Raw genomic sequence first — 12,593 nt, forward strand, 5'->3', positions numbered from 1 at the left:
ATGTTCTTGTTCCTGCTATTATCAAGAGCTGTTAGTTCACCTTAACTCACTTTTCATTCTTGCTTGTTGCAGGAGTGTAGGTTGTACAGTGGTGGAAATGCTCACTGAGAAACCACCCTGGGCGGAGTTTGAAGCGATGGCTGCCATCTTTAAAATTGCTACCCAGCCAACCAATCCCCAGCTGCCACCTCATGTCTCGGACCATAGTCGGGATTTCCTAAAGCGGATTTTTATTGAGGCCAAGTTGCGTCCATCGGCAGATGAACTGCTAAGACACACATTTGCACAGTATCACTGATGGCCTGCCTCAACCCAGCTCTCACCTACTGCATTTATTTTCTGACTGCACTTTTTTTTTACACAAAATTGAAAAAAGACAAGAGAGAAGTTATTTCTCTTGATTCTTTATTTCACTTAGATTGTTAACAATCTGTCTTCGTATTTAGGTTTTGTTCCCATATAGAACTAGATTCTTTTTGTTTTGGGTAATGTACTGATGTGGTTCGCATAAAGCACTTTAGTACATATTCTTCATTCCTTATTTAAGGGGGGAAAGGCAAATTATCTGGGCTGTCAGGAATTGTGTAACTTTTTATAGCACTGCTGACAGACTCAGGATGCAGGGAAAATGTACATGTTGCTGGCAGCTGTAGAAAGGGAAAAGTTTCCAGTGGTTCTTTTGAGTATATGGTTAACTGTCCTGAGAAGCCTTGGTACTATTTCATCTGTAAATCAATCTTTCATCTATAACGTTGGAAACAGAGTCAAAGCTGAAAGACCTCAGAGTGCTGAACTGACTGTACTCTAGAAAAGATAGCATCTGAGTTGTATATTGCCTGCAACCAAATAATCGCATTGTAATTTGTTATAAACAAGAGATCGTCATACCCTCCCCCACTGCATCCCTCCTGCTAACTTGTCAAGGGTCATGGAGGAGGCAAGTTATTCAGATGCATGGATGACCTAGATGAGAAATCATAGGTAAATAGATTACTGTAGATCCGTACTCCTCTAGAGTACACACCTTACTGCTCAGTCTCTGCTTAATCAAGGAACTAACTTGCTGCATGGTATGATCCCACAGCAAGCTGATAAGTAGTTCAACACAATGGACACTTATCACATCCTTCAGAATCTTGACTTGGTTTTTAAAGGAGCATGATTCTAATCCTCATGGGTGAGAAGGTGAACTTTCAAAACTACCTACTAGTGTGGCGGTTTTAGAGTACCTTGATTAGAATGGGTGGCAGCGTTTAAAATAAATGGTTACCATTCCTGTTGATGCTGAACAGCATATTGCCTTTAATTCAGAGACATATTTAATTTTTTTTTAGTCAAATAGCATTTGCATAATTTGTGTGACTTGCATTGTGTCAAGCATGCAGAATTTGGCTTTTCAGGTTGTGGAGTTCTTGTTTTTGATGTGGAATATAAATAATTCCTGCTCACTTCAAGCAAAGGGAGAAGCAAACTCTGTGGAAATGTGGGTATTGGAGACCTCCATGTGTATCTGCCATCCTATTCAGTTCTGACTGAGGATGATAAAGATGCATAAAGAGGTAATCATTTTCTGACAGTTAGTAGACTATTTGTGTTTAGAATGCATTGTATACCGCATGGGCTTGATCCTAAGAACTGTGGGATAAGAGATTGCGTGAGCTAATTCTCCTCCCCCCCCCCCAACATATGCACAACACTCCAGAGCTGTCCTGCAAACTATCCAAAAAGCCACTCCCAAGGGTTGGGGGAACCTTCCAGTATGGGGTAGAGTTGGATGTGGGGAACTGCAGGCAGACATAGGCCCCTTTGTGAACACATTTTGTCTGCAGTCAGTCTACAGAAGTAAGAGTTCTAAATTTTGAGGTTCAGGTGTGGGTTGAACAAAATTCATTTGTACATTAGATTCCTGCAATTTAGCATGGATGTATCTAATACAAATTTCACCAGAGCTTAGCAGCAAAGTATTTACATGTGAAATGCAAGTTTGGCATTTTTGCTTACAAGGTGTAAATAAGTCTAGAATTCCAGTGACTAATGGGTGTCACTTGCTCTCCTATCACAAAAATTGGTTTTGGCCCACAGTCTGTCTTCTACCACAGATCTGTGCTTTTCTCTTCTGTACTGGTTTTCCCCATAGACCCAAACTTTCCTCCCCTTCCTCCATCCCTTGCAGGAAAATCCACAGAAACAAATTCTGCTAAACTCCCACCATGTTGTAACTATGCAAATTGCATAAAGCATGCAAATCAAATTAAGCGTTATTGAAAATATGCATCTTCTGATCTACTCGTAGAATATAGGGAAAGGAGGAGGTTGAAATGCAGAATTCTAGTCCCCTTCCAAACTATACTAAGCTTTGTATGTGTGTTCAGCATTTTTGACAAATTTCTTTCTCATCTGTATTCTGCAGTGTTTACAGAATCTAGCAGTTTGTAAGATGTTGCTGCCCATGCTCAAGACCTGTTGAATTGACATAGGTTTTCCTCCAGTACTCCCAGCAACTGTTACCTTGCACATGCCCGATCTCGTTTGATCTCGGAAGCTAAGCAGGGTCAGACCTGGTTAGTACTTGGATGGGAGACCGCTTGGGAATACTGGGTGCTGTAGGCTTATACCATAGTCTTTCGAGACTGAAGGTTGCCAATCAATCATCTTCCTCCAGTGAAGTGCTTTTGAGGAACCTGTTTAGATGAGCCTTTCCCTCTCTTTAGATTAGAAAATGGTTGGGTGTAAGCCCCATTGAGCTCAGTGGGACTTACTTCTGAGTAAATATATATAGGATACGGTTATTCAAAAAATGCTCTCTACCTCCAGTACAAAGTCATCAACAACATCTCATTCAGTGAGTCAGACCTTTAATTGTTGGCAGTCAGATGTCTCTTTTACTTTCAGCAGTGAATATACTTTTTCACATCCATCTGAAAAGATTCTATATAAGCTGCAATGCATACAACTGATTATGCTGGAATAGAATCACTGCCTTCCTGGCCTGGCTCTTTAACTGATTGATAAAGAACATATGCTGATACTTTTGTTTTTATAACAAAACAAAAAGTATGGGATGCATGAAAACAAAAACTGACATGGGGGAATGAAGTTTAAAACAAGCATCTTGATGTTAGGTTGCAGGGCTTAATCATAAAATGAGAGGCAGAAAAAAATGAAATGTTAAATCTTATACCAGAGACTTACTTTTAGGAATCTGGATCTGCCTTAACCTGTTTACCTCCAGTGATTCACCAACCACCTGTACCAGGACAGCTGTTCAATACCTGGAGGAGAGTTGGTAGATGTGGTGGTGGTATTGTCGTCCCCCCAATGGTGGGTAGCAGTATAAAATATGTATAAGAGGTCATCATCTTGCAGAAACATGGGTGGGTAAAGAGTCAGTTGGTGTCTTTTTCAACTCGCTGCTAGACAGGAGCCAATAGACACCACTTTTTGTGAAACCTGAAGGGAGAAGGAATGTATAATTCACAGACCTCTGAAACCCTAATCTGTAAACAGTTAAAATAAATCTTACAAATGTTAGTGTTACAGTATGCAGGTACAAAAGTGCTAATTGAAATGTGAAAGAGCAAAAAGGGTATTTTTTTCAGAGTATTAGTAACTATGTAGCTCTGACACAAGAAATGGTACCAGTGAGACAATGCCTCTCAATGAATGATCTAGTAATTTAGAAAAACATTATGTACAGACCATCTTCTGCTACAGGTATTCAGAGTTCAAATAAAACTTAAATAGAAGTTTTTTTCTGGCCAGGTTTTGGAATATCTGGATGAGTTATTTTAGAACAAAGCAAGGAGGCTACATGGATATGGGTTCAGCCTTTCTAGGATTTGGTGCATCCTAAATGATACTAGATACAAAAATGCCTTATAGTTTAGGTTGTATAATTTACTTGCTGCGTATTTTTCCATTCTGTTTTGTTTCTACACAAACAGTAACCCTCCAAAATTTGACTTAAATCTGTTTATAACTAACTGAACTGGTGTACTGTGCTTCAGTCTCCCACTTCCAAAGAGCGAGAGAGTTGGAGAACCCAAAGCATGCAGATCATATCTGCATTTATTTTGTGCTCTGAATACTTCTACCTAAAAGCTTGCATAGTTTTAACAAAGTTATTTCTGTTACCAGAAAAGTACGAAAATAGACTTCAGAGAGAATCCAAGTGCAGCTTATGAATTTTAAGATATTTTTAAACGTTAAAAGAATATTTGAAGCTTAAAAGCATTCAAAATGTAATCCATTCAGATTGCAGTGCACAGTTTACTCTTTCAAGCTGCAGTGCCATTTTCTTATTGCGGCTCGGAAGGATAAAAGCTTACACATAGAATAAGGTGACTGCTTTTGTGTTATTTTCTCCGATAGTGCATTTTGTCTTGACAATGGCAAATTTAAAAGTGCTGCAAATAGATAAAATGTTGTAGCTTAAGGGCCTGTGTGGCAGTGAATTACCTTCACCTCAGCCCAGTAGTCCTCCCCACCCCCAAAAAGAAACCCCTGCTGTACTGGTTTGGGGTCCTGTTTATGCTGGTTTAAGGAGTGGTGCGCTCTTGGATTATGGAGAGGTTAGCGATTATTGTTCCACCCTGCTTGAATGGACGTTCATGGAGGAGAGGGTTAGGATACAGTGCAGAGGGTGGGAGAAAGACTTGAACTGTGAACTAGAGCTATTTGTACCATTCAGATTTTGAAAATGCCATCATAAACCCATACTAGTTTGCTTTCAGAATCTCAGAAGCTTTTTCAGATAGCAGGACTTGCTAGTGTTGTGGTTTGTCTCTAGGTTGCATTGGTTGTAAGTGATTTCTCTTATCTATCAATTTGTATTTGTGTACTGTGGTGCAGATGTGGCATTTGCCACATATCACCTTCTGAAGTTTGCAGATGCAACATTGACATCCTTTTCCGTTTCTTTAGTCCTCCTGGGTCAGAGATGCATCCGGAAGAACTGTTTTCTGTAGCTTGCTCATGTATGTATTATATATGGGAGATGAAAACATTATGCCTCATGTAAATTAGTCACTGAGGTAGTTAAACTAAAAAAGCCTGGGGGGAGGGATTTAGTGCTTGGCAGCCTGTATAATGTGAAGGGGCCCAATATTTTCCAATTTTTTTTGACAACCAAGATTTTGTCACATAGGACAGGCAAATGCTCTCATAGTTACTATGCATATTGTTATCCCTCCTAACTTGCAGCCCTTTAAATAAACAGAAGAAGGGCACACTTTTGTGTAGAAGTAAAAATGCTGAATAGCCTTTGAAAAGAATACCTGCATATATCCACCTCTGTCCATGGTACATATTTGGCATCCTAAGGAATGTCATTTACTACTTAAGTTAGTAAATTAATTCCAAGGGGGCAGGAAGTTTTGTTGTTAGACAATAGCCTTGCATACTTCTGCTGCCTTACATAGGATATTCTAAAATATTCCAAAGTCATGGATCTTTGTATTTCATTGAAGACAGTTATGAGAATGGTATAAGAATAAAATACAATCGAAGGATTGTTTTAATATGATTCTGTAAACACCAAGAAAAAGAGGATGTAATAACTTTCAGAGCAGTTATGAAGCTTCTTTCTGAGCATAAACTACCAGTTTTGTGTTGTCAGTCTCTCAGTTCACTCCTGTAGTGGGGGAAGCTTGTGAAGGGAGCACTCATAGGCCCACTTGAGTAAAAATTCTGAAAAGTAGCATCTGTGCAGACTGTAGACTTTCTGTGACAGAGTTTTTCATGCAGCCCTTTAGATTGCAGCCTGAATTAATGATTTTTACGTAACTTTTGTTTATATTGTGAGCTGTCGTCTTTTTGGCTGAACTTGAAGCAAAGAGGGAGCAGAGTATGTAACAAAAGGGTGGTATCTAGTTGTCCTCAGATGTGTGGTACCTAAGAATAGAAGTCTTGGAAAATTGGGTGTCCACCTAACTTGATTTGAAGTTTCAAAAAGAAAAAAATGGACCCCCAAATCAGGCAAGGTCTATCTGAAGGAATTTGTGTCTACAATTTAACTTTTATTTCTTACGTTTCTAGAGCACTTTCTGTGTGTTAAATAAATGTAGCTGGTTTGCACTTTCAGTTTTTAGTGTGCACAGCCAGAGAAAGGAAACCAGCCCTTTTAGTTACACTAACCACAAAAATCAGAGTGCCTTTTTATCTGTATGCCTTAATTTTATTCATTTACATATTACAGTACTTAAAATAGCAGTCCTATATGACTAACAAAATCGGTCTTTGAAATATAGCGACTTTGATACTTCCTAAGCTATACAAGTTGTTCAAATTGTCCACAATAGTCATGACATTGAAAATTTTCTTCAGCTTGTTCTACCTGACAAAAAGTTGAATTTTTCAGAGATCTATTCAAATGTTAATCTTACAGTGACTCCTGAAGATAGGGATTTAGTTGGGTACAGTCCAACTAAAGTCCAGCATGATTCATTTTAGCAAGAATTGAGCACATGCTTATTGGACCTTCAACTCCCTTGGAGTTGATAGTACTTGATTCTGGTTTAACTGTGCCCTGTTAAGCCATTTCTGCCCAACATTGCATATATACAACAGGGACCAAATGTGTACACCTGTGGGCCTGACGAAAATGGGTTAATCTGAGTGGGGAAAAACAGGATAATTTATCTGTTCTGTAATTACATTGTTACTATTTACAATTTCCCTGATTTTAACTCGGTTCCAAAATACAGTGCTAATGCTTCTGTAATATTCCGTAGTTCAGGTGAGTTGCTAGTGGCTGCCTCTTCTTTGATGGCATGTACTGAAGAAAATGTGTGCTTAGAGACTGACAATATTCATTCTATAGAAATAAATCAGATGCGCTTTCAAGTATAGCATTTCCTGATGCTCTGTATTCAAAAAGTGTGTGCATGTGCCTATACACCCATCCATCTTATTCTTGCCATTGTCCGGACTTAATGCTACATTAGCAAAAGTTACCTGCACTTGCAATCCTTTCCACCTACTTTACAGCAGTGTCTGATAATAACTGCAAACATTGGAGAAAATTGGTTGCTGTTTACAATATAGTTCCTTTTTTTAAATAGAATCTTTAAAAAATACACCTATGGAATAAGAATAGACTTTGTGCTTGAATGTATGGCCATGTGGTGATTTGAAGTATAAGTAAAGGTGTTACCGCCAGCATACCAGTACTCTGTTTCTGGTGATTTCCTCACATGTATGTATTTGCAAATCACTGAAAACCAAAGCTTTTCTACCCCTCTTCACAGCCAAAAGTGATATTTATCTAGCTTAGTGACTGTTACTTGTTTTTCCAGCTGTTTGTAAGCTTTGTGCTAGATATAAGAACTACCAGGGCCGGCCCAACCGCACATGCAATCCATGTGGTTGCTTGGGTAGCAGTATTTTTTAGGGGTGCCAATGAAACCATGTTCAGTTCAACCGTTGTGCCCAGCATCATCTGCAGCCTTGCAAGAGCTCCTGGAATGAAACTGTGCAACCACTTGGTGGCAGAACCTGTGCTGGTCCTGATAACTGTAGGTGCTAGTTGGTGCTTTATCAGGCACAGCCTAACTCATGCTCAGTGTTTACAACGTAAGGACTTGATGTTGTTGAAATGGCGAGGAGGTTTTAGTACAGTAGCAGAGGTTAAAAATACGTCCATCAGAAAAAGTGGTACTGAAGCAAATGAGGGCTTAAATGAAGAGTGAAGTTATTTACAACTTATCCAAAATCCATCTGTGTGGCAACTGTAATAAAAAGAGGTTGAGATGAAATATTGGCACACTTGTATATGAAATGCTTCTGAAACATTCATAATTGAAAACTTATAGAAGAAATGCTTCCTTTTTCAAATAAGGTATACTTAATATGTGTTGAGTAAGTTGGTGACTGGAGTCATCATTTAATTGCAATAACTTGCATACTTAACAGCTACTTGGTATATGCAATTCACTAATTGTGTATGCTTGTAGTTGGAGGTGATGTAGATACTCCATCAGACCCATCTGTAATAACCTTTTCATGACATACTGTTCTCACATAATCTGTTGGATTGACTAGTCCTGGGCAGACCTTTGGACAAACTTCCTCATTGAACAAACGATGGAAAAACTCAGTCTCCAGAAAGAAGTATGACTGAAACAATGCAGTACTCATAAAGCAGTGACCACAGTAGCCTGAAAACTTTGCATATCTAGTGAAAAACATGTTGGAATTGGAACTTCTAGAAAGAACTGTTATATCGACCTGAACAAGCAAGCTGATAGAATGGCCCAATAATCAGAACCCATTCAGCATTAGTAATAGCTTAGAAGTCTGGTAAGCAGTTTGCATGGTGTGTTTGGCAATCCTGTGAACTGTGATAAAGCAGAAGAAATTGGATCTAGAATTCACTCAGAAGTGAACAACATAATTCGATTCGATTTCGAGAACCTTTATTGGCATTAAGAACAACATAATTATGAAAGGATGATTGTGAGTGTGTTCAAATGTATCTTCAAGGGTCGGGAGGTTCATGGCAGCAGCATGAGACACGGTGTGGGTAGAATATCCAGAAGCCAGAACGAAGCCATGATCTGTTCCTAGGTGTGGGTCCAATTGCAGTTAGCCTTCTACATGATAACAGAATTTTGTTTGTGATTATAAATACAGTTTAAAATGTGCAATATGTGTATTCATTCATATGTGAAATATGAGATTTCACCTTTGCACCGAAAGGTGGTCAATATACATTGCAGTGGATTTTGGATATGATGTGCATATCTTCACCGTTCATGTAACCCCTTTTGAACTTTATTTTTCTGGGTATAGCCCATTGGCAAGTGTATTATTTCTTTTCTGTGTTTCTTCAGTTTGTAGATGAAGGGAAGAAGGGGACTAAGAAGTAAGCCTTTAACGGGCCAAAGTGTTCCTTGTACCATAGCAAAGTAAAACATTATTTCTCCAGCATGCTGTACAATCTTATTCCAGATGACTCAGAGCTACTGTAAATTTCTTCTTAAATATTTCCTCTCAATTCCATAGAAAGTAAGAAACCTGCATCCAAGTGGTTAAAACTAGGATTTCTAAGTAACTAAAATTCCAAATAGGCAGCAAAAGCCTTTTCTTCCTTTTATCGAGTACATTTTTTGTTTTCTCAAACAAAAGTGTACAAAACTATTTCTGTATTGCTGTTGGCAGTACCTGAGACTTAGGTGAAAAGAGTCTTGTTCAGAAAAAGACTTCTTTTTAAGACTTTGCCTTTTTGAATTCCCCTTCCCCTTAATAACAAAGGAAGGGGGAAAGGTTAATTAAATCCCCCCTTCATTGGGTTGTCATGCATTTAAGCCCTATTTGTAAAGGATTAATTCACTAGGGTGTGTTTGCAGGGAGGGAGAATGTCATTGTAGGTTACTTGAGACTTCTGATTGGGGATGTAATTCAGAATCTCTTCCTTAAGGCCAAACCCTAACCTCTATTTGAGGCTTGATGTTGAGGGATTCTCTTTACTTACTTGCATCATTTTTTTCTTACAAGGATTCTATTTTTTTTTTTACATCTCTAGTTTTTTTCCCCTCGCCTGCCCCAGCCACATAATCATGAATTGTAAGCAAAGGATTGTGCTTTCTTTTCGGAACAGGGTCTACACTCTCAATTTCATGTTGCTTGCTTTTTTGCTAATATCACCGGTTTAAAACTTGATACTGTTTGTCCGACCATGAGGGACAGATTATTGCAACCCAAATGCTCTCAGCGTAGCATCTCGTACCTCACACGATTTTCTTAAGGAAATATCACTGTAAGTATGAGGAGGAGACGTCTGCTGAAGCTGATGGTAGACTTCTACTTTTCAGAAAGCTATGAATAATGTGTAAATCTTATCCTTTTGATCTAATGTACATTTTTATGCAGCTGTCAAATTCTCTATTTAATCCCTTGATTTCTCTCTGTAAATGTTTTTACTCTCCGTTTGAATGCTGGGCACAGTTTGTAATGTATGTGCACAAAGGTGTTTTTTTCTATCAATGTTGACTCTTTTGCACATTTTTTGAAAATGTTTAATTTGTACACTGATTTAATACTCTGACCAACTGTTATGGAGTGTATGCGAATTATGTATGTGTGCACTGTACTACTGTCTTGAATGTATGAGGATTTTTTTATCACTTCCCTGTAAATGTGTGTGAGCTTCTGGCTTTATCTTGGTTGAGGAACTCAGGACATTAGCTTTGCTTACTAGTTCCTCATGATAGCCCTGATCCAGCAACTTGTTTGCACCACAGGAACTCTGATGCACATATGAAACTCCAGTGCAAGCAGGGGTTTTCCAATTTACTTCATGCTGTTTAGACACATGTCAATTGTGCATTCAAATATTATCAGTTGATCACCTCCTACTTCTATTTTAAAGTGGCATTTAACAAAATTTTGTGTTTCACTTTTATAGTTTTAATATTTAAATACTTGACCATGATTTGACTGGACAAGTGCTTGGTAAGCAAATTTCCAACCATTTCGCTTTGGTGTGAGGAATGCATACCAAACTTTCAACCAATATGGAGTGAATCGGAAAGCCACTGCTTCTGTAGAGCTCTGTGTCCTTGGAGCCTAATGTGGCATTCTGGATCGTGGCAACTATGTTTCAGAAGTTTCCAAATATAAGGTATAAGAATGCCTTCTATGTACTGTGTCTGTTCTGTCTACCACAGACTTATTCCACAGTTTCATTTCTACATTTTTTAAATTGTTTTTTTAAGAGTACTGCATTTAGTTAGATAAATATATAAAAGCTTTGAAAGATAATTTACTAGATAAATATATTTTCAGCTGGCTGATGTTCAGAAAATATTTTTTTAATTTTTGTTTTTAACCATTTAAAATGTATTTGTATTTTCAAAATTGGACACGAATTGTATATTAAAACACTCTGGCTGGACGGTTTGGTTTGTCCTGTAACGTCTTTTTTTTAAAAAAAAAAAAAGCTAAAAGTGTTTCCATGATACAGAGAATAATACACTGTTCTGAAAAGCTGAAGGCAATCTTTGAATTCAGAGCTGCTTAAGAAAACAGACACAAAACCAATCTTGGGAAAGTCAGATGTTTTATTGCCTGTTTTTTGTTACATTGAATGTAATGTCTCCCACTTGATCTTTACTCTTTTTTTGGTACTGGGAAAAATTAAAGCATGTTGAAGGTACTAGCAGAATACCAATTAATGCTTTATTTTTTTTCTTTTATTCAAATTGACAAGCTAGTTTATGGCTTAAAAGAATCTTTTGTATAATTCTTAAGACGTACCAACTAAAATTTCTCACGTTGGGTAAATAGTGCACTGTGGATATAAAAACCAACAGTTAGGAAAAATGGTACTCTGTTTTGTTTTTTAAGGGCCTATGAATTGCTTGGTATGATGTGTTTTGTTCCATTGTCCATGCACATTTTGACCTTGTTATAGTCTCAAAACTGTGCTTGTACAAAATGTATAGAAACATTTTTGATTTTTTTAAAGAAAGAATCTATGTATTTACCCGTTTTATTTTCTTGCTGGTAAATGGCGTTTATTTTATTTGGGTTTTTTATCAAATATAAAAGAAGCCATGTTTATATTCTGTGTTTGACCAAATGACTTTGTTTTATGAAATTTGTATATTGCTGGTACACATCTTCATTAGGATGATTGTGCATGAGGGCCTGCAAGAATTAATACATCAAAGATTGTTTTTTCTTCCAAGTTAATTCATTCTGGAAAGGTTATGGTGCAAAGGTTTACTGGATGTAACCTTATGAGCTTATGGAATGACTATAGATAATGGCACTTTTAAGTGTTAATAAAACAAATATTTATTTCCATCATTTGTCTCTTCTGTTCCAAAAAAATAGAATGATAGTAATACAGATAATGAAGGTGATTATTATCCCGTATATTGCTAAAGGGTGAATGCAAACTTGCCCACCTTGAAAAATGGGGAGGTTTCTGTGGGTGAAAAGGTTTTTGAAAACAGTGGGGAGGGAAGTTGCTAACAAAAGAACTGTTAAGAGCACCGCTGCCATTGTTAGGTTTGCTATAATCTTTGCCCTCTTTCATAGCTTCCTCAAATAGCTGAAATGTTACCACCAACTTCAGAGCATGGGTAAAGGATAACAAAGTGGAGGGTGTGGTGGGAGACATTTTAGCTGGGCACTAGCTAGGGCTAGCTTCCCTAAGTTGAGCTTTACCCCAGTTTACTTGGTGTCACTGTCTTCAGTGGAGCTTACACCCATGAAAACATGTCTAGGATTACAGTCTTACTACCTAATCCTATCCCCTGCCATGTTATAGTATTCAGCCATGTCAATGCAGGCTGCACTGCATACTATGTAACTAGAGTAAGTAAAATATTTCACTTGCCCCCTGGTAGGCTGTCCAATCACCTACGTCTCTTGGACCTATGCCAGCAATTTGCTGGTGTGGGTCAGAGAAGAGAAAAAGAGTGGGGAAATTTCAAGAAGGGAGGATAAGATGTGGGGCACACTGGTGGTGCTGAGATCCTCCTTGAAACTCCTCTGCCCATGACATGCCCCCTTGCCAACTTAACAGAGCCAACAGAGGCCACCACTGCTATACATAACGCATTGTTGCCTATTTGCAGCAGCAA

At 38.1% G+C, this 12,593-nt stretch overlaps 1 protein-coding gene and 1 pseudogene across 1 annotated transcript in view; both read left to right on the forward strand.

Annotated features, from left to right (window-relative positions):
- Positions 1 to 375, forward strand: part of MAP3K2 (mitogen-activated protein kinase kinase kinase 2) — a 30,909-nt gene extending 30,534 nt beyond the window's left edge. The window contains exon 17 of the mRNA XM_066632084.1: positions 73 to 375. Within this exon, the coding sequence (XP_066488181.1) occupies positions 73 to 298 (226 nt within the window). The 3' untranslated portion in view covers positions 299 to 375. The remainder of the gene's footprint in view (positions 1 to 72) is intronic.
- A 2,118-nt stretch (positions 376 to 2,493) lies between these two features.
- On the forward strand, positions 2,494 to 2,610 carry LOC136637607 (5S ribosomal RNA; annotated as a pseudogene).
- The last annotated feature ends 9,983 nt before the right edge of the window (positions 2,611 to 12,593 follow it).

The sequence above is a fragment of the Tiliqua scincoides genome, chromosome 1 (genome assembly GCF_035046505.1).
Source record: "Tiliqua scincoides isolate rTilSci1 chromosome 1, rTilSci1.hap2, whole genome shotgun sequence".
In the NCBI taxonomy this organism is placed as follows: Eukaryota; Metazoa; Chordata; class Lepidosauria; order Squamata; family Scincidae; genus Tiliqua; species Tiliqua scincoides.